Below are 22,023 nucleotides of genomic sequence, written 5' to 3'. Positions count from 1 at the left end.
CCAAAGAGTTTTTAACATTCTCATGTGTGGCTTCTTCATGCCAAAGCCACAGCTAGCTGATTGCAGGTTAGCAACTCGTGTTTTCAAGGTGTACAGGTGACATCTTTGCCAGTATTAGTCACAGTTTATAAGAGCAGTGGCATTGAACATCTGGGGTTTAATTGATTTTGTTTGTTTTTTTTTAATATACCTCTATTGATTTCAGAGAGGAAGAGAGAGGGACCAAGAGAGAGAAACATCAGTGATGAGAGAGAATCACGGATTGGCTGCCTCCTGCATGCCCCACACTGGGGATCCAGCCCGCAACCCAGGCATGTGCCGATGACCTGGAATCCAACCACGACCTCCTGGTCCATAGGTTGATGCTCAGCCACCGAGCCGCACCTGGTTTTGTTTACATTGTGGTATTCTTACATTTCTTTCAAGTATAGTACTATAGACATATTCTTACAAAGATAGTTTCACTCTCTTTCTAAGAATGCTTGCCTGCACATGTTAGTTTAACCACATGGAATAGCCATTCTTGCATGTCCAAACTGTTGATTATTGGCAATTGCATAAAATGGAATGTGATAATACTGTAATAGCCCTGAGCTGGATCAATAATTCCAGTTACCAGTAAGCTACATCAGCAGTCCAGAACCATCACTTGCCCAACATTCGAAATATGAGATCACATACCACCAATCCTGCCACCTGCGGGCAGAGGTCATTTTCCAGCCCTAAAACTGGCATTTTTCCGAGGTGAGCAGTTGTAACGGACCGTCTCCCAGTATGGCCTGACTGGACTTAATAGAGGAAAACAAAGCCACCCAAATCAGACTTCTTTTTTTCTTTTTTAAAAAATATATTTTATTGATTTTTTACAGAGAGGAAGAGAGAGGAAGAGATAGTTAGAAACATGGATGAGAGAGAATCATCAATCAGCTGCCTCTGGCACACCCCCCACTGGAGATGTGCCCGCAACCAAGATACATGCCCTTGACCCGTATGGAACCTGGGACCTTTCAGTCCACAGGCCGATGCTCTATCTGCTGAGCCAAACCAGTTTCGGCCAAAGCAGACTGCTGACTCCATCCCATTGGTGACCAGTGCCTTCCAGTGATCTCGCTCATGGTCCTCCTCTCATGTAGAGTTTCCTTCTTCGCTCCCTCCATCTCATCATGGGATCCTCTTCTCAAGCAGTCAAAGCTCAGCTAAACCACCTCCACAGAGATCTGTCTCCTTCCACACGCAGGGGTGGAATAGATGAGTACGTCCTGAGGGAGTGATGAGAGCCAAGACTGGCACCCTGACCAGCCCTCCAAGAAGCTGGCCTCCCTGATTTGGGTGTACGGTTTGCAGTAAATATGCTGTTGAGTGGAAGAGAGAAGGGAGTCCTCCACCTGGCTGGCTTGGCCTCCCATTTTAGTGACAACTTACCCTCTGGGGGTTAGTCAAGTCCTGCCATGGCCTCTCATCCCTTACACTTCCGCAGTGAGCACAGTTCTGCTCCGTCGTGTTCTTATGGCCTTACAACTCCTTGGTGTCCTGAGTGATAACACACAGCACACCATGAAATGGTTTGATGCAAAACATGTCCTCAGTAATTACACGAGGTCCCCCTTTGTCCCTGTGGACATGCGAGGATGTAAAACTCATCTCTTGAAACTCATGTTTCTGCCCCAGAATTTCTAACTTCTTAGAGCCCCTAACCATCTAAAGCAAGTGAAACACCAGCACTTGACTTAAAATTTTAAATCTTCAGTATTGATTCTCTCAACTTCCTGGCTAAAGCCATGATTCCACAAGGTGGGAAGTAAATACCAGAAGAAAACCCAATTTCTTTCTTGACTAAATTTTTCTTTAGTGAAGTGTTCCCAAGGTGAAATTCATATGTAAACAGTGACTGATATATTGAACTTTCCACACTTCTCTTAATGCATGCTACAAATTGTATTTTCCTTTTGAAGTGTCCAGTGAGATGATGGCAATTATTTCTGCGCTGTCAAGGAAAACGTATGCGTCAGAGCAGCGTCTAAGAAGCATATACGACGATTCTTCGCTTTGCCAACTTTGTGAACATCTCACCGAGTCTGTCATTTGCCATTTAATTTCGAGCATTTCTGATGGCATCCAATGTGGCAGAGAAAGGGAGAAGGCATGGGAAAGCCAAACTTCAGGCTATAACAAGATTATTTCCATTAATTCGCAAGTATTTGGAAACAGGTCGATTTCTATTGGAGATCTTGCTTTAAATATTTCTGAAATCATTACCAAAATCCTTTTCAACAGTAACATCATAGAGCCTGACATTGCACAACAAATGTTTTCTTCCCCAAAAAAGTACATTTATTGCCCAGGAGTCACTGCCACTGACTTTGACCATCTCTTCCAGGATCTCTTAATAGGAGTGATTCACGTCCTGTCCAAAGTGATAGGAGTAACTCACCACCTTGAAGGCAATGGAAGGAGTAAACCAGTGTCCATGCTCAGGAGCAACAGCGTGTCCATGTGCAACAAAACAAACACCATGAAAAGGCAGATAAGCTGCAGGAATTTGGAATCATCTACTCACCAAAATGAACATCTCATTCAAAAAGATAAATTGAATTACCTGGCATACAAGTTAGACAGAATCGTCAGTAGCCTAAAAACTCATGAATCCAAAGAAGTCGTCAATAAGGTCTTCAATATTGTTTTAGATCTATTTTTACCAGATGAACGCCGAGGTGAGCCCATGGATTCTTACGAAAAAGCAAGGAAGTCTTTATCATCCTCGAGTAATAACGTAGGGCTCACCCCAAAATCCGTTTTTCTTCTCAACATCGTGTGTGAGAAACTTATCAGGACGCTTTTGGAAAAATGCACCAACACTGTATTTCTTGATGATGGCCCTCCTTCTGATGGAATCTCTGCCGAAGAATGCCAGCTTTTTAAAATGCTTCAGGGTGTAGAAGACGAGGACTTGGGTGACTGTAAGGGGGCAACAGGCTGTGAACAGCTCCAAGGAGACTCTACGTCAGATCTTTTGGAAAATCTGGCAGAAATGGATCCAGATGTATTGTCATCAGACTCTATGCTCACCCTCATTTCCCACAGCTTGGTGAAGTCCCTGATGGACAAACTGTGTCAAAATATTCAACTCCCTCACAGCACACCTGGTACAAGCAAGCATTTAGAGGGCAGAACACAAGAAAGACAGCTGGGTTTTACAAAAGCAAAAAGGCCAGGATTCACAGGATTCAGACAAGGTAAAGGTTCTGCCGGCCACACCAGTTGTGACGGTCATGCTCTGACCGGACCCCTAAATCTCTCCAGCATGGTCCACCCAAAAACACAATCACCGTTTGGCAGGAAGTGCTCAGCGAGTGCCTCTTCTGCGTCACCACGTAGAAGGCAGGAAACAGCCATCCACAACAAGCTGCGTCTGGGGAGTGGGTGTACGAGTATTTATTCGGCCACATTTTTGGAGGAAATAATTTCGGAACTGTTCTTCAATCTCTCCACTTCCCTGTGGGGTGGCAATGAGAGCATCAGCGAGGCCCGGCTCTGTGAGATGAACACTCTGCTTGTCAACAATGTGGTGAGGGAGTTCGACCGCGCGCAGGTAGCCGTCCTGCGGAGTGTGGAGGAGAGGCTGTACTTCCCACCCGTCCAAAAGGCCCTGGTGCGCAGGGTTGTTGACTCGGTTTACCCCGATGTTCTCCAGAAATACCAGTTGAAAGTGACCTGCGGGGTGAACCTGGCACACGACTACACCTCGCTAGCAGGACAAATAACGAACGGCATTCTGTTAGAGGTCTTAGACTACCAGCTCCCGCCTTGCTTTCGGGAAAATCTCAGCCCTGGCTCCCCCTGCCCCCTCGAGGCGGACAGCATCCTGCGGAAGCTGCGGGGGTCCCTGAGGGAGTTTGCCTGCAGATCCAGGTCCTCGGGAAGCTACAGCACCCGGGTGCCGCACTCCTTTCTGGAGGACACCACCAGGAGGCTCCTCGCTCAACTCACTGCCCCGCCCAGCAGGGCTTCCTCGGCGCTGGGAAGGAAGGAGTGCGTGAGTTCAGATTTCAGCGAGATGTCCAACTGTATCATCAACAAGGTCCTCTCAGCCATTTCCAAACACAAAATTTGGTTCACTATTTGTGACAACCCACAGCTATGTGCAGGGAAAAACACCCAGAAGATGGCGGACGCAGTGTATCGTAACCTTACACAGATGTCTGACTCCCTTGTCGCCATCCAGAATGGCCTCGTGAGCCAAAGCCCAGGTATGGTGGACCGGATAGCCAGTTTTATCATCCAGGAGATCGTCGAGAACCATCTCCAACCATTTTTATGTGAGGAAGGCTTGTCCCGTCCAACAACGCCACTGGACGCAATCTCAAACATGGTGAAGCAAGTCCTCAGTGAGGTCACGGAGTCACACAGGCCCACGAGGCCTTTGCCCGCGGGCGCCCACCCTGGCACGTTCATAGGGGAAATTGTGGCCAAACTCTTAGCGAAGATTTTCAGCTCCAAGCAGAACACGGACACCGAGCTGGAAAACTTGGCACAGAAAATAGTGAGCTCCATAAGCACCCAGTTTGACAAAGCCACAACTCACATGCTCTGTGGCAGCAGGGAGGGCACTGGCCCCTCTGTGGGCACAGACATGGTGGATGAGCTCGTCTCCTCCATTTACAAAAACGTGTTACAGCAGCACGGGCTGGACCCCGAGGTGGACACCGAGTCCAAAGACGGGGAGACGTTTGTGGAAAATGTCACCAACCTAACCGTCGCAACCATCTCCGATTACCTCCTCCACCCGCTGTTCTCTGGCGACTTGTCCTCCTCCCGTTCTATCTCCACAGCTGAGAACGTCGTCAGTAACGCCAGCAAACCCTCCACGCCGAGCCCGAGTTTATCTCCGTATAACACCTTGCTGCCGTACACGTTTTTGGAAGACATGATCAGAGTACTATTGTCTAGAATCTTTTCTACCCCATCCGACTTTGTTCCAAGCACGGAAACTCTAAAAGACAGGCCACAAGTGAATTTCAACGAAATCGCTTCCAACATAATCAGTGACATTAGGATGAAAATCTCTCAGCATGACATCCAGTGCTCAAAGGACGAGGAAGAAGCCAAGCTTGTTTACTCAGAAGATGATGTCCAGCACCTGGTGGACAACGTCTTCGAAAACATCTTACAGAACTCCGAATCTCAGGAGTCGGTTGAACAAAATATCAAAAGCAGCAATAATGTTCTCATCGACAGAATAGCAGGTTTCATCATCAAACATATTTGTCAACAGCACCTGCAGCCATTTGTGGAACGGAAGGCACTGCCTTCCCCCACAGACACCCTCCCTGCCGTCCAGTGCAGGCCCTGGCCCCCTGCCGTCGAGGGCAGGCCCTGGCCCCCTGCTGCTGAGCGCAGGCCCTGGACTCCTGCCCCCAAGCACAAGCCCTGGCCCCCTGCTGCAGAGCGCAGGCCCTGGACTCCTGCCCCCAAGCACAAGCCCTGGCCCCCTCCCGTCGAGGGCAGGTCCTGGGCCCCTGCTGCAGAGCGCAAGCCCTGGCCTCCTGCCGTCGAGCACAGGCCTTGGACTCCTGCCACCGAGCGCAGGCCTTGGACTCCTGCCCCCAAGCACAAGCCCTGGCCCCCTCCCGTTGAGGGCAGGCCCTGGACCCCTGCCACCGAGCGCAGGCCCTGGACTCCTGTCCCCAAGCGCAAGCCCTGGCCCCCTGCCCCCGAGTGCAGGCCCTGGCCTCCTGCCGTCGAGCGCAGGCCTTGGACTCCTGCTGCCGAGCGCAGGCCCTGGCCTCCTGCCGTCGAGCGCAGGCCTTGGACTCCTGCTGCCGAGCGCAGGCCCTGGCCTTCTGAAAACGTCTACTCGGCAGCGTTTCTGGAAGACGTGATCTTCGGGGTTTTAAGGAAGATATTCCACAGGGTGTTGGGCATCGTGCAAACAAAACCAGCAAAAGACTCGGAAGACGAGCTTCTGGACAAAGCCAGGAAGCTCATATATCTGATAGCGGAAGAGCTCTCAAGAGCCCAGGTCCGCATCCTGGAGGACGCCGAGGATCAGTGCTGCTTGCCTCCGGTGGAGAGCGACATCCTCCAGAGCATCGTGGACATGGTGTTCAGCAAAGTGCTGCAGGAATACGAAATGGACATCCTGCCTGATTACGATTTTCTAAATGACACCAAGACCTTGGCAGCCAGGGTGACCAAAAGCATCCTGGCCCACACGTTTGATTTCCAAATTCACCCGAAGCTGGTGGGAAAGCTCCATTTCAAGTCGTACACCACACTGAACGTCGACGTTCTGATAAAGAAAGTCCATGGTTACATCACTAAGTCACGGTTCCAGAGACAGGCGTCGACCATCTATACCACCATGCTGTCGCACACCCACCTGGAGAAGGTCGTCGCGCAGCTGGTCTCGCAGGTGGGCCCGCTGGCCGCCAGCGCGGAAGGCAGGGGCACTTCCAAGTCCCAGTTAAGTGATTCCGTCCTAAAACTTATAAACGAGATCATGTCGATCATTTCCAAACACGCAATCTGCATCGTCAAACACGGTGGTCAAAAACAGAGCATGATGTCCGAGAGAGACATCCAGTCCATGGTGGATTCCATCTACGCCGAGCTTTCACGCTCAAAGCTCTACCAGTCTCTCACAAAGGATAAGAAAGGGATAAGTAAGATGCCTGTTTCGAAAATAGCGAGTTTTATCATCAAGGAAATATTTAACCATCACCTCCAGTCGTTTTTACCTGGAGATAAGACATGCCTCCCTGCTGTGGTTGACCTTGAGAATAAACAGATAGCAGCTGATGCTCGGCAAGGGTCGCTGGCTCTCGTCGTGAACTCAGCAGCCTTCCTGGAGGAGGTCATTGCCGAGCTGCTGTGTAAACTCCTGTACGCATTCTCCCACAACGTCCTGGCGGCCGAGGAGCCGGACATCATGAAAGGCAAAATCACTGACATCGTGACGACCTTAGTAAAATCGATTGTCCTGGAGTTCACCACGTCGGAGATCGTGGTTTCGAATTATTTGGACAATGACATGTGCTCTTCCGCAAGATACAAAGAAATGGTTCAAAAAACAGCCAACCTGATTTATGAGAAGATACTGGGCGAATACAAATCTCTGATTCAGGTCTACAAGGTCATGCAGAGGGACACGACTTCCTTTGGCAGGAAAATTTACCATTTACTGTTGGAAGAAATCTACGATCAGCAGGTGCAGTCATTGGTGTCGGGAGAACTGGTGTCCTCTTCCTGCGCGTCCCTCCAAACCGATAACATCATCCGAAACGTGCTGAACGTCATCGCCAAGGCCAGCCCCGCAGCCCCGTGCATGACGGTGCTGCCGCGCTCGCTGCTGGAGAACATCGTGTCCAAGCTCGTCGGGAGCATCTTCCCCCCCGCCCACCGGGCGCGCGAGCCCAGGGAGGAGGGCGCTTCCCCGGACGACGACGGGTTCCTGGCTGCAGCCTCAAAGCTGACGGATGACATCATCAAAGAGATAACGGAACATGAGGTCCGCCTCGCCACGGCGGAGGAGAATGCCGAGAGCACCCCGCTGGATGTGATCGAGAACTTGGTGAACTCGATATGTAACAATATCGTGAAAAAACCTGAATTTCAAGCTGAAGTGAAAAAGGACGCAGACAAAAAGGCAGGCTCGTTCCTCAGCAAAGCCGCAGGTTTCATTATGAAGGAAATCATGGACCACCATCTGAGGCCATTTTTGCAGGGCGACGGGGGCTCTGCACTCACCAAGCCTGGGAAGGAGAAGACTCAGACTTCTCTCTACTCAGCTACATTTTTGGAAGACGTAGTGGTTGACCTTGTTCGCAAGTTTTACTCCCTTCTAAGTATTACGGAAGAGCCTAAGGAAAAAGGGGCGCCAGAGACAGACCTGGTGGGGTTGGCTGTAAAATTCGCAAACTCTCTGATAGGAGAATTTAGGAAAAGCGAAGTGAAAGTTCTACCGAAGGCTGAAGAGGTCTTTGCTTTCCCACCGGTTGATAAGGAGACGGTGGATAAGATATCCAACTTTGTGTATGACCAGTTCATAGGGAAGTACGACTCGGATGACATTCAGAAGGATGAAGAAGGTCACGAGCTCATCGAAACAATTGCTGGACTAGCCCAAAAGGCAATCTCTGCCTTCAAAATCCAACCCCTGTTTTCAGGAGACTGGTCTTCCACCTTCTTCTCATTTCTAAACCCGGAGCCCATCACCCAAAGGGTTCAACACCTGCCACAGAAAACCGCTGCCCCGTGTAGCACGGGCCCCAAAGGAAACCAACTGGCTTTCTCAGTGCAATCCTACAAATACACTTCTCCCCCCTCGGGCCGGAAGCAGGCGCCAGGAACTTCAGAACCGGACAGAGGCACGGCAAACAGAAAGAGGAGTCTCCCGAGCGAGGAGATGCCCGTGAGAAAAGGCGAGTCCCCAGACCAGAAAGTGGCCTCTCTGACGAGAACAATGAAGTGTAACCTGGTGAGCCTGTTGTTGGGGTCGCCAGCAGGTGTGGCAACTAAAAAGAAAGAGAATGAAAAGAAAGCACAGGTTTCAATTAAAAGTTACACTGAGGATGCAGCAACGATTACCTCTCCGACGATCAGCGTGAAGAGTAAAGAGAGTGAGAAGTCAGATCTGAAGGGAGCACAGAAAAACAATGAGCCAGAGAAGAAAAGCAAGTCGGTGTCAACGGGCGAAGAGAAGCAGCACGCTGAGGTGTACACTCAGACCCCGGGAGCTGCCGTGGCGACCGAGTGGAAGGAGAAAACGGTTGGGCCGGGTTTGAACCAGAGAGGAATGGATACATTGAGAAAGGAGTATGAGCCCTATCTGTTTCCTGTGCAACTCAACACAGCAGATGCATCGACCACCACGGAAGGCCTGGTGACTCCAAAGCTGACCTTCGTGGACAGAAAAGGCAGCCGCCCCCTGGTCGATATAAACAAACAAGTTGCGGACTATGAATGCGTCCAGAGTATCACTGAGAATATTTACGACAATATCTTAGAAACCTATTTCGCTCCAGAATCAGAACAGTCACACGCCCAACATCCCCCTGGCGATAAGGTTCAGGTCCCCCAAGAGGCCCACAAGGATTTTGCCAAGTCTGTCTCCGTCAGGGACTTGTCCCTCTCGGGCGGCAAAGACCTCCTTGCCCCGGAGCAGGAGGAAGAAGAGTACAACAAGGGAGCGAGAGAGAAAGAGAAAAAACAAGGGGGAGGGAAAGAGAAAGTGGAAGCGAAGGAAACTAAGAACGAGCCCAGGAAACCGGACAGCGCTCAGAACCCTCCGAAAAGCAAGCCTGGGATCTTCCCCGCAAAACTTCTGGAAGACGTGATCATCGAGATGGTGAACAAGCTGATCCTTGGTGTCTTGCCCAAAGCACAGACGGCTGGCAGAGGCCAGAGTGCGGGTGGCGGCCGGCACCAAGCCGACCTCCATGACACGGCCATGCAGCTCCTGGACTCGATGCTGAAGGAGCTGTCCAAGGCACAGATCAAGGTGTTCAGGCCAGAAAGGGAAAGCCCGCTGGCCCCACCCGGAAGCAGAGGGCCGCCCGCTCCTAAAGGGCCTCCCGAGCAGAAAGAGCCCAGGGCGGCGGCGAGCGCCTCCCCTCCCGCCAAGCGCGCCTCGGCTGCCGGGAAAACGTCACAAGTGCACAAAGTGATGAAAAAATTCCCTCTGGAGGTGCTGTCCTTTCTGGATAGGATCCCGGCCGTCGATAAGTCATTGGTTAACAAAGTCGTTCACTCTTCCGTGTGCAGTATTTTGAAGGAATTCAAGTCTCCAGACTCCCTCCGCCAGACTATAAAGAGCAACGGGGGAAATATAGCGAAAAGACTGACCAGTGCCATGATCCGTGAGGCGTTTCAGCACCAGCTGAACTTGGAGCCCAGCGACCGGGTCCCGGCGGCGGCATGCCTGCCTCTGGAACGTAAGGACGTTGTCCGAAAGGTCCAGAAGGCGGTTCGGACGGCCAGCAAGGAGTGCCAGACGTCCTCGCCGTACACCATCCTGCTGCCCCACGAGTTTCTTCACAACGTGATCTCTGCGCTTCTGCATAAGATTTTCTCCATCGCGCCCAAAACCACAGCAGACGCCACCCCGGAGGGCGGGTGGCTCACGGAACTGGATTTCCTCCAGGTGAAGCTGCTGGGCATCGTCATGGCAGAGATCTCCAAGGACGAAGACATGACCATTCGGTACGTGGAGTCCCTGCACCCCAATGATGAGGAGGTCACCCAGCTGGTGGCCCTTTCTATCTACGAGAACCTCCGGTCCCAGTTCGGGTCGCAGGAGACCATACGCAAGTGCGTGGCCAGCGGCTGCCGGATCCTCTCGGAGTCCATCGTGGAGCTGGTGCTCCGGGAAGTGTCTGGGAACCAGCTGCAGAGCTATTTTTCGGGAGAGCTGACGCCGTGCCAGTGCGCGGAGGTGGACAGCATCATCGAGAACATCCTCAAGGACGTCCTCCGCAGCACGGACATGCCCCAGCCTCCGCCCACGCCGGCCCGAAGGCTGCATTACAACGTCATGGAGGAGATCGCCATCCAGTTCCTATGCAAGCTTTTATCGGTGTTCCCCAAGGTGGACAAGAAAAGAAACAAATCTCTGGAAACTGAAATGCAAAACATCATGTCCAAAATATTAACTTCCCTGCAAGAATTTATCTCGAAAAGCAAGATCAAGCTCATACCACCAGCCAAGGAACTGCCTACGGTGCCGCTAGCGGACAACAAAACGATCGAAAAGGTCGTGAATTCTGTCTACAGCCGGGTGTTAAAGCACTCCGGCTCCCACACGTCCATCTTCAAAGACTTAATGGGGAAGAGCAACGTCCTCTCTGACATCATCGGCTTCTTGATGGTGAAGGAGATTTCCAATTCTAAATTTCAGCCGCAAGGAGAGGAAGAAGTATCAAGCTCAGAACTGGTTCTGGAAGCGGTCAAAATTATGGAAAAGGTGGTCAAAATTGTCGATGAGTTTAAGCCCCAGGACAAGTCTTCCTCCAAAAAGGGTTCCACGTTGGATGCCACATGTTTAGAGGAAGCATTGGCCCTGTTCTTGGCCAAGTTAGTGAAGTTGCCGAGTGCCTCCAGCAAAGACGCCAAGAACTTGTCGAAGTCCGAGTTAAATAAAATTGCATCTCAGCTGACCAAATCTGTGACTGCCGAGATTTCCAAAAGCAACATTAGCCTCGTGGCCGCTGACTCTGAAGGGCAGGTTTTACACCCGAAAAGTATCGAAATGATCTCTCAGGTTATCGACTCCATCTACAGCAATGTGCTGATCCAGTCCGGGAGCTACAAGGACCTCTACTACGACATCAGAGGCACCAACAGGGTCTTCCCTAAAAAGGTGGCTGACCTAATCGTCCACAGCGTGACCGAGGTCTCCTTGGGCACGGACACAGATCGCTCCCAGAATCCCAACGCGGACCCCTTCGGAGACCTGGATGTGAACAGAATTGTTCAGAAGGCGCAAGAACATGCTTCCAACATGAGCCCTGACTTGAAGAATGAAAGTCCAGAACAAGTTTCATCTGGGGAGGATATGCCGATTAAAATTGTTCCCCACATTGGGAATAAGCCCCTCAAAATAGACCCCACCATTCTCTCAGAACACTTAGCGGTCATCTCAGTAAAAACTCTACCTCTGGAGAAGCTTCAGGTGGAGTGTCTAAGGAACACTGGACACAGCATTGCAGAAGTGAGGAGAGCATCCGTACAGGGGAAATGTCACTTCACCGCAGACACAACCAATGGGGAAAAGATAAAGAAAGAGAGGCGCACCTCCTTGACCAGGTCGGGGCGTCTAGACGTGAAACCCTTAGAGGTGAGTGTAAATGCAGCCACAGGGAAACAGGGTGAGGTCTGAGACGAGGGGGCTCTGTGACTCTCCCCCTCCATAGATATTTGGGATGCTTTCTGTTGGGTCAGCCCTGCAGGCATCTGACTTTCTGGGACTTCGACACAGGTGGTTCCCTCTCACGGTCTCAGGCTAGTGTTCCTAAGACAATCCTTTTAAACTGTTTTGTTTTGTTGCTGTTTTTCTGTTTGTTTGTTTTTAAATAGAAGGGGGATACAGGGACATACCCTTCACAGCACAAGCAGGCTGAAGATGGCTATAATCTTCATTTGAAGATTCAGAAGAAGCACAATCTCATGTGGTTCCTGTAGTTCTTACCATGGATGTCAAAAGGCATCTCAAAGGGACAGCCAGGCTATCAGGACACGTGAAGGTTCAAAAACTATCTAACATAGCTCAGGCTTACAGCTCCACCACCGTAGTAACCTTCTGGCTTTTAGCAACATGTCAACAAACAGTAGACGACAAACTCTTAGATTATACTTGTTTCTTACTATTCAACCTTTGTTACATTAGTCTTATTCAATTTCTTCTATACTGCAAAGAAGTACAGTTATTCCCTCCTTTCCCCTTTTCCTGGACCCAGCAGCCCGGATGCTGCCAGGTTTACGACCCCGAGTCCTCTTTCTGTAGATCTATCTCTGCCCTGCCACCCACACTTGGGGCCCACACATTAAACCTGGGACTATAAAATGCCAAAATAATGTCCTTGTTGCAAGGACACTGCGCCACTGAGGATGGGGTTGTCTGGCCAGTAGGGTGACGCTGATCCACTGCACATTCATTAGTCATCTGTATCAAAGCCATTGTTCTAATGGTGCTCGTTCACAGGATGACTATGTGTGTCCAGGCATGTAATCTGTGGTCTGGACAATGAGGTGGGGGAAAAACGTATAGAACCATGCTCCCTGAAGCACACACTGGAGGTGAACTTCCCAGCCCCACCCTGTAGCCCCCGGGACTCAGTCTCAGGTTCCGTAAACATGTTACCGAGGGCTTTATGTTTTCATACCCAGATAACCGAGTTTATCCTGGGCTGCGACCCTAATTTCATCTACTACATCCTAAACCTTTTGGACCAATCCTTTCTGGCTCAAACATTCCTGTTCTACATGGGTTCTCATCATTGCACTAGCGTGCAACTTGGTAGTCTTCCTTTACTTACAAGTACTCTCTCGGGAGCAAGAGGGTGTGAACAGACTGTGAAGTAACACTACTCAAAATCAGTTTTTAATTATCGGTAGAAATTTCTGTCACAAATAGTACCCTTAGTTACCAGCTCTCTTTGCTTAAGTCTTTATAGACTGAAGGAAGCAGGAAGAGACTACTTAACCCAAACAGTTACCCCGTCCTCTGTCCTCTAAGGGGAAGAAAAGCCATCCTAAACATAAAATTTACAAGTAAAGACGCAGACATAGTGAGCTCTGTTAAGACATGTGACCTGAACGAATCTGGGTATGACCAATACGGTCTCTCTCCGCATGGAGGAACCAAAGACAGAAGACAGAGACCCAGACCACTGTCAGCTCCACCTCCGGGCTTTCCTTTCTGCTTGGAGGTGACAAATTCCCACACATGAGGCACATACATTATTAAAACCACGCACAGTAACAAATCCCAAAGCCACATAGAAGGACTTCGGATTTTCTCAGCCACCAGTTCCCTCCACTAACACAGAAAATCAAAATGGATTGTTTTCATTTCCTAAGAAGCCAGTTTCTATATGTTGTTATATATTCTTTTAGGACACTATTTTCTGAAAATGAACTTACCACGTTGCAAAGGCATGTTGAGGTCGACGATTAGTAAGTCAGTTTAGAGGCTGTGTGGAATCATCAAAGGCTACAAAAGTGGGGAAACTCTTATTTATATTTAATCATCCATGTCTTTGACTGTCTTTTGACACGAATAGAAAGTGAGGTTTGGTGAGGGAGGCGAGAAGAGTGGAGATGTATGTTCTAAACATTCTTTTGAAAAATACATGTCCAGAGAACCAGGGGCAGAAGGATAGGGATCAAAATAAAAAACGTTCACAATTTTGGTATCAATCTTTTAAAAATCAAAACTAGATGATAACCAGGTTTTTACTGGGGAATAAAACGTTCCTCTGTGGTTTCTTATCTAGAATTTTTGAAAAATAGATTACCACGGCTACTTCTGTTACAAAACTTCAGAAGTAAGTGGATAAAAAGTAAATTATGCTGTAGCAAAATATCAAGTTTAAGAAAAAAAGACCTGTTACAGACCTTCTATACTCTGAAGTAAGTCGTGGGAGATTAATATGATCTCCGAGTGCAAAAGAGATGATGGCAGACACCAAGCATTTCTCATAATTTCCATTTGATTCTTCTTAAAATATTGCTAACATACAAGTGAGTGGCAGGGAAGGGAGCGGTATTTAAATTGAAACTATAAATCATGCTGACATGGCTCTAGGACCATAGAACGATAGGGAAAAGGGGCGGAGGCACTTGTTTTTAATATTTATTGTCACTTCCATTTCAGCCTGTTGGCCGAAATTCCTTTCAGAATGTAAGGAAGCCTGATATCTCCAAGGTGGAGCTTTTGAAAGATGTTCAGGGCAAGCAAGATCTTCTCATCCGATTAGTAGCTCATGATATCGAAGCTAAGTCGGAAAAGTACGTAGGTGAGGAGGCGGCGACTGATGACTATGAGTTTGTGCTGAGAAAGGACATCAGAGAAGAAAAGGGTGAACAGCTTTTTGATGACAAAGCTAAGGGGGCCGACACGGAGAGCCCAGAGCTGACCTGGAAGCCTCCCGGAGGGCCCAACGGGAGGGCCATCAAGCTGGACAGGTCCACCAACTCCACCATCATAGCCGTCACCGAATCCTGCTGGGGGATTGAGCCACAGTGCGAGGTGAGTGAGTGAGCAGGACTGCCCCGGGACCAGACAGGTACGGAGGAGGTAGAAAGCTTCAGAAACCCTGCCCAAAACACACCTTCCTTAGGCAGAGAAGAACACGAAAGTGGTTCCCACCGTCTCTGAGCCTGGTGATGTTCACAGGGTAAGAGAAAAGATTAACAGGCGAAGCCACAAAACTCAGTGGAGGGAGCGCAGGTCTCAGACAGAGCCCTGGGTTAGTTAGAAGCCCCCGGAGGGCAGACGGTGGGAGAAACTGTGTGGGAAAAATGAAAGCTAATTACTTATACCTGTTACTTAATGGACGCCAGCCTTTACTGTATTTTAGCTAATAAACATCCACTGAAGATTCTATGCAGGTAGGATATAACCAGAGGAAGGGCCAAGGCAGGGAGAAAATAAAAGATCCACACACATTCAGATTATCTAGATTTGCATTGAAAATTATTTGAGGAAATAATAGCTCCAAACATCCCTAATTCTGAAAAGGAAATAGACAGGCAGGTTCAGGAAGCCCAGAGAGCAGAATGAAGACCCAAAACAATAAAACTCCTTGCACCTTCCTTGGCACCCGTTGAAGATTCTACGTGGAGAAGCCTTATGCAGGTAGTATACAAAAAGCCTTGATGTTTGTGTGGGCCTGACTACAAATGCAAGGGAACAAAATAAAAATGGAAAAGTAAATGAAAGGGACTACAACAAAACAAAAGGCTTCTGGTTCAGTGAAGGAAACCATCCTTAAAACAAAAAGACAGCCCAGCCAGCATGGCTCAGTGGCCTATGAACCAGGAGGTCATGGTTTGATTCTTGGTCAGGGCACATGCCCAGATTGTGGGCTCAATCCCCAGTAGGAGGTGTGCAAGAGGCAGCTGATAAATGATTCTCTCTCCTCATTGATGTTTCTATCTCCCCCTTTTCCTCTCCCTCCTCTCTGGGATCAATAAAGAAAAGAGGACAACCCACTGAATGGGGGAAGATATTTTCAAATCATACATCCAATAAGGGGCTAGTATTCAAAACTATATAAAGGAATCATGCAGCAATAAAAAGTAAACCCAACTGAAAGTGGACAGAGATTCGGATAGACATTTTTTCAAAAGAAGACATACAGGTGGCCAATAGGTACATGAAAAGATGTTCAACATCACTATTTATTAGGGAACTTCAAATCTAAACCTGTAGAATGGCTATTATAAAAATATAAGTAATAATAAATGTTGGGGAGAACGTGGAGAAAATATGACCCTTGTATACTGTTGGTAGGACTGTAAGTTGAATCAGCCACATGGAAAACTGTATGGAGGTTCCTCAAAATATTAAGAATAGAACTACCACATAATCCAGCTATTATTCTACTTCTGGATATGTACATGAAGAAAATATGAAAACACTCATTTGAAAAGATATATACACCCCTGTATTCATGCAGCACTGCTTACAGTAGTCATGATATAGAAGCAACTTCAGTGTCCAACAATGAATGGAGAGATACACTGTGGTTACATATACATGAAATACTGTTTGATAATAAAAAAAAATAATGAAATCTTGCCATTTTTGACAAAATGGATAGGCCTTAAAGGTGTAATGTGAAATAAGTCAGAAAGAGAAAGAGAAATAATATGTGACTTCACTCATGTGAAAATTTAAAAAAAGAAGAAAGAAAGAAAGAAAGAAAGAAAGAAAGAAAGAAAGAAAGAAAGAGAAAGAAAGAAAGAAAGAAAGAAAGAAAGAAACCTAGTAGATGTCGAGGACAGATGGGCGGTGACCAGAGTTATGGGGTAGGACAGGTGATGGGGTCACAGGGGCCCATGGGATGGAAATGGAGAGTAACTAGGCTTTTGGGGGTGATCGCTCTTCAGTGTCTACACGTGTTGAATTATAATGTTGTATATGTAAAATTTACATAATAATATTTTTAAAGAGATATTGTTGTATAACATTAGCAAAAGTCAGAATATATTGCAAGTAATGTTCCCAGCGTAATAGCCTTGTTGGAGATTCTAACCAACGTCCGAATAAAGGTATTTCCGTAAAAGATATGGCCATGAAATTCACATGTGAGTCCCGCACAAGCAAATAGGAGAGCCACTCATAACGACTGGCCTGGCGAGCTTCCGAGTTGACTGGGAGTATGTCTATTCCTTTCATTCTTGAAGTCAGTAAAATCTGATTAAAACACTAGTGAAGTGCAGAAACGGAAAGCTAATGTTCTCCAAACATTGTGGGAGGTTCTTCGTTAAAATCCTCCCAGACGCCTTGTTAAAATGCAGGCCATCTTCCCTGAGCCCAGGCCGAAGGGTTACGCAGGAGAGAAACATTGAGTGGGGATGGCAGGGCTCCCCCGTCTTTCCCACCCTCCCTCCCTCCCTCCCTCCCACGCTTCCTGGCGCTGTGCGGGGGAGGGCCTCACACCTGGCTCTCCGCCTTTTCAGAAGGAAGAGCCGGAGCCCGGCGAGCCGATCCACCACCTCATCCACAGGATCATGAGCACATCGTCCTACAACCAGGAGGACCTGGGCTTGCCGGCCAGGTACACGGCCGCCGAGCAGCAGGGGGGCCAGGGGAGGGCATCAGGAGAAGGGCCTGGTGGCATGCAATGGCGCCACTGCTCAGCCCAGGCCTTCCCTCGGGCGCCTTCCTCCGGGGCTCCCCCGGTGGGTGCCTGCAAAGCCTCCCCTCCCCACATGACCCCCATTCCTGGGGGTGGGGGGAGGATGGCTAAAAGGGGGTACACACAGCCATGAGACCCTGGCTCAGCCTGTAACAGGGAGGCGATTCTGGGGCACGCTACAACACACGTGACCTTGAAGACACGGTGCTAAGTTGGTCACAGAAGGACAGACACCACATGATCCCACGTCTATGGGATACTCCATGGCCAACCAGGAGGCGGGGAGTAGAAGAGTGGGTCCAGGGGTGAGGCCAGAGAAGAGTGGGTGCCAGGGACAGGGGGCGGGGTGCCAGTTGGGGAAGATGGAAACGTCCTGGAGAGGATGGATGACGGCTGCCCAGCGTGGGGATGTGCGCAAGCACAGAGCCGTCCCCTCCCCGCCGGTCAAGGTGTCACACGGCGTGTGGTGTGGAAAGTGGGGAGGAAAGTCCATGTAGAAATCATAGCTGTCCGCTGGGAAACGCAGGCGTGTGGAGGTCAAGTTCGCTTCCACGGGAAGAGCGGCCGCCACGTGTCCTCCTGCTGAGTGACCCCTCCTCCCATTGGATGGGCAGACCATGGAACGCTCCTTTTCCTTTGCTTTCAGTGAGACCAAGGCCAGTGCCCCGGACACTCCTGCTAATGCCCCAGGCACACCTGATAATTCCCCGGGCACGCCTGCTAAAGCACCAGAAGGTGAGATTCATTTTTTAAAAATATATTTTATTGATATTTTACAGAGAGGTAGGAAGAGGGATAGAAAGCTAGAAACATCAATGAGAGAGAAACATGGACCAACTACCTCCTGCACACCCCTTACTGGGGATGTGCCCACAACCAAGGTACATGCCCTTGACCAGAATTGAACCTGGGACCCTTGAGTCTGCAGCCGATGCTCTATCCACTGAGCCAAACCGGTTTCGGCGTGAGATTCATTTTTTCACTTAAATTAGAAAGTATTCCAAAGAGGACTTTGTTTACCGCTTTGATAAATAGTTTAGTTATCAAATCTAAGGTTGATCATTTTTTTTTAAATTTCTCTTTATAGTTGGAAGTATTCCAGATGTCCCATTTTTCCCCACTGACCACCATCCACCCCACACTGGCCCCTCCCAGGCCGCCACCACCCTGTGCCCGTGTCCATGGGCTGTGCATATGTGCACATGAGCTCCGGGTTTGTTTTGGGTGTGTTTGTTTGTTTTTCTGTGAACTTGAACTACTTCTGGGAATAGGATCCTACATCCATCAGGGTGTTCAAATGAGCCAGTTAGCTTGTCTCGTCTGAACTGCTATTACATTTCCTTAATTTCTACGAAGAATATGGCATTCAATGAATTGCTATTTACCAGGCGCCTGGGAGACATAGCCACAAAATAAGGGTATGTCACTCCAAAGTTTCTATCCGACCCAGAACCCATGACGCTAGGATTTAACAATTTTTTGAGAGGTTATTCTTCCTGTGGCTTAGCCCTACAAAAAATGTACCCACAAAAAAGAGGGGTGAGGGGCTTTTAGAGCTACATTTATTTGCTGACATCATAATCTAACTAGAATGGCACTCACTTTTTTTCCAAAAAAAATGTATTTTTTATTGATTTCAGAGAGGAAGGGAAAGGGAGAGAGAAAAACATCAATGATGAGATAGAATCATGGATCAGCTGCCTCCTGCACGCCCCCCACTGGGGATGGAGCCTGAAACCCGGGCCTGTGCCCTGACCAGGAATCAAACTCTGACCTCCTGGCTCACAGGTTGATGCTCACCCCTGAGCCACGCCGGCGGGCTTAATGCCTGTCTGCTCTCCCGGGACCGCTCTGAACCAGGCCCCCTCACTGCACACAGCTGAGAGCTCGTTCCCGGGGAGCTCAGCTCACCAGGCTTTGGGGGAGTTTTCTGCTGGGAGAGGAAAGGCGTTCTTTGCACCTGAGGGTTCAGGAGGGGGAAGGGTGCTAGGAAGATTCCGGGAGCTGGACCAGAGCCCACCGAGGCCCCTCTCCGCTCTCTGAGCCCACAGTGTCCACTCTCCGCTCTCTGAGCCCACAGTGTCCACTCTCCGCTCTCTGAGCCCACAGTGTCCACTCTCCGCTCTCTGAGCCCACAGTGTCCACTCTCCGCTCTCTGAGCCCACAGTGTCCACTCTCCGCTCTCTGAGCCCACAGTGTCCACTCTCCGCTCTCTGAGCCCACGGTGTCCACTCTCCGCTCTCTGAGCCCACAGTGTCCACTCTCCGCTCTCTGAGCCCATGGTGTCCACTCTCCGCTCTCTGAGCCCACAGTGTCCACTCTCCGCTCTCTGAGCCCACGGTGTCCACTCTCCGCTCTCTGAGCCCACGGTGTCCACTCTCCGCTCTCTGAGCCCATGGTGTCCACTCCGCTCTCTGAGCCCACAGTGTCCACTCTCCGCTCTCTGAGCCCACGGTGTCCACTCTCCGCTCTCTGAGCCCACGGTGTCCACTCTCCGCTCTCTGAGCCCACGGTGTCCACTCTCCGCTCTCTGAGCCCATGGTGTCCACTCTCCGCTCTCTGAGCCCATGGTGTCCACTCTCCGCTCTCTGAGCCCATGGTGTCCACTCTCCGCTCTCTGAGCCCATGGTGTCCACTCCGCTCTCTGAGCCCACGGTGTCCACTCTCCGCTCTCTGAGCCCACGGTGTCCACTCCGCTCTCTGAGCCCACAGTGTCCACTCTCCGCTCTCTGAGCCCACAGTGTCCACTCTCCGCTCTCTGAGCCCACGGTGTCCACTCTCCGCTCTCTGAGCCCATGGTGTCCACTCCGCTCTCTGAGCCCACGGTGTCCACTCTCCGCTCTCTGAGCCCATGGTGTCCACTCTCCGCTCTCTGAGCCCACAGTGTCCACTCTCCGCTCTCTGAGCCCACGGTGTCCACTCTCCGCTCTCTGAGCCCACAGTGTCCACTCTCCGCTCTCTGAGCCCAGTGTCCACTCTCCGCTCTCTGAGCCCACGGTGTCCACTCTCCGCTCTCTGAGCCCACAGTGTCCACTCTCCGCTCTCTGAGCCCAGTGTCCACTCTCCGCTCTCTGAGCCCACAGTGTCCACTCTCCGCTCTCTGAGCCCATGGTGTCCACTCTCCGCTCTCTGAGCCCACGGTGTCCACTCCGCTCTCTGAGCCCACGGTGTCCACTCTCCGCTCTCTGAGCCCATGGTGTCCACTCCGCTCTCTGAGCCCACGGTGTCCACTCCGCTCTCTGAGCCCACGGTGTCCACTCTCCGCTCTCTGAGCCCACGGTGTCCACTCTCCGCTCTCTGAGCCCACGGTGTCCACTCCGCTCTCTGAGCCCACGGTGTCCACTCCGCTCTCTGAGCCCACGGTGTCCACTCTCCGCTCTCTGAGCCCACGGTGTCCACTCTCCGCTCTCTGAGCCCACAGTGTCCACTCTCCGCTCTCTGAGCCCACGGTGTCCACTCTCCGCTCTCTGAGCCCACGGTGTCCACTCTCCGCTCTCTGAGCCCAGAGTGTCCACTCTCCACTCTCTGAGCCCATGGTGTCCACTCCGCTCTCTGAGCCCATGGTGTCCACTCCGCTCTCTGAGCCCAGTGTCCACTCTCCGCTCTCTGAGCCCACGGTGTCCACTCTCCGCTCTCTGAGCCCACAGTGTCCACTCTCCGCTCTCTGAGCCCACGGTGTCCACTCTCCGCTCTCTGAGCCCACGGTGTCCACTCTCCGCTCTCTGAGCCCACGGTGTCCACTCTCCGCTCTCTGAGCCCACGGTGTCCACTCTCCGCTCTCTGAGCCCATGGTGTCGACTCTCCGCTCTCTGAGCCCACGGTGTCCACTCTCCGCTCTCTGAGCCCACAGTGTCCACTCTCTGCTCTTTGAGCCCACGGTGTCCACTCTCCGCTCTCTGAGCCCAGCAGGGCACTGGACCCGTCAGGAGTCAGTGTCCAAGACGGAGACCTCACTCCTCCTGTTTCCTCCCAGAAAAACCGCCTGAGAGTGGCTTTGCCGCCCACCTGGGGCGGTCAGTGCCCGTGTGTGAGTTCTAACCGCCGCCTGAGAGACGGCCACCCTGCCCTTCTCTGTCCACAGGAGCGCCGCGGCCCAGCGCATCCAAGCAGGGCTCCGGGGTGCTGGCCCGCGTCACGTCGGCGCTGTCCAAGGTGTTCTCCCGCAGCAGCAGCAGCAGCAGCAGCGCCTCCAAGGCCGCGGCCCCCGCCCAGCGCTGAGCCTTTTGTACCCAGACCTCTATCCTCACTTCCCGTTGAAAATAAATGATTTTTGAAGCATAGCCTCGTGTGCTGAGACGGTGTGTGCTACACGGGGCCATGGTGGAGAGCCGGAGGAAGGAGGTGGAGCCTGGGGGAGAGGGGGCGGGGAGGGGGCCCGGGGTCTGAGGAGGGGACGCTGCTACCACCCGGGGCCACGGGAGGAAGAGACGGGACGTGCCCACTGGCACGCTCAGCCCAGGTACAGCCGGAAGCGGACCTGAAGTTCTTTCTGTTAAATGTTAGAGGTGTTTGTATCAAAATGGGTAACCAATCAAGATGACACTGGAGCTGGAGTCTACCACGCCGCTATACACCCGATTGGTTCGCTGTCCTGTGTATTTGGATGTTGAGATCGGAGTGTTTGTACCGAACAGAGGAAGCCAGGTCTCCCACCTGCAGA

General features: G+C 50.8%; 1 protein-coding gene across 1 annotated transcript in view; it reads left to right on the top strand.

Moving 5' to 3' along the window:
- The window catches only part of FSIP2 (fibrous sheath interacting protein 2), a 54,701-nt gene extending 33,120 nt beyond the window's left edge, over positions 1–21,581 (top strand). Inside the window, exons 17-22 of the mRNA XM_036428835.1 lie at positions 1,953–5,332; positions 5,825–11,833; positions 14,372–14,746; positions 17,185–17,282; positions 18,010–18,098; positions 21,445–21,581. Coding sequence (XP_036284728.1) covers positions 1,953–5,332; positions 5,825–11,833; positions 14,372–14,746; positions 17,185–17,282; positions 18,010–18,098; positions 21,445–21,581 — 10,088 coding nt within the window. The remainder of the gene's footprint in view (positions 1–1,952; positions 5,333–5,824; positions 11,834–14,371; positions 14,747–17,184; positions 17,283–18,009; positions 18,099–21,444) is intronic.
- The last annotated feature ends 442 nt before the right edge of the window (positions 21,582–22,023 follow it).

The sequence above is a fragment of the Pipistrellus kuhlii genome, unplaced genomic scaffold (genome assembly GCF_014108245.1).
Source record: "Pipistrellus kuhlii isolate mPipKuh1 unplaced genomic scaffold, mPipKuh1.p scaffold_m20_p_92, whole genome shotgun sequence".
In the NCBI taxonomy this organism is placed as follows: domain Eukaryota; kingdom Metazoa; phylum Chordata; class Mammalia; order Chiroptera; family Vespertilionidae; genus Pipistrellus; species Pipistrellus kuhlii.
This window is presented reverse-complemented; position numbering and strand designations above follow the sequence as displayed.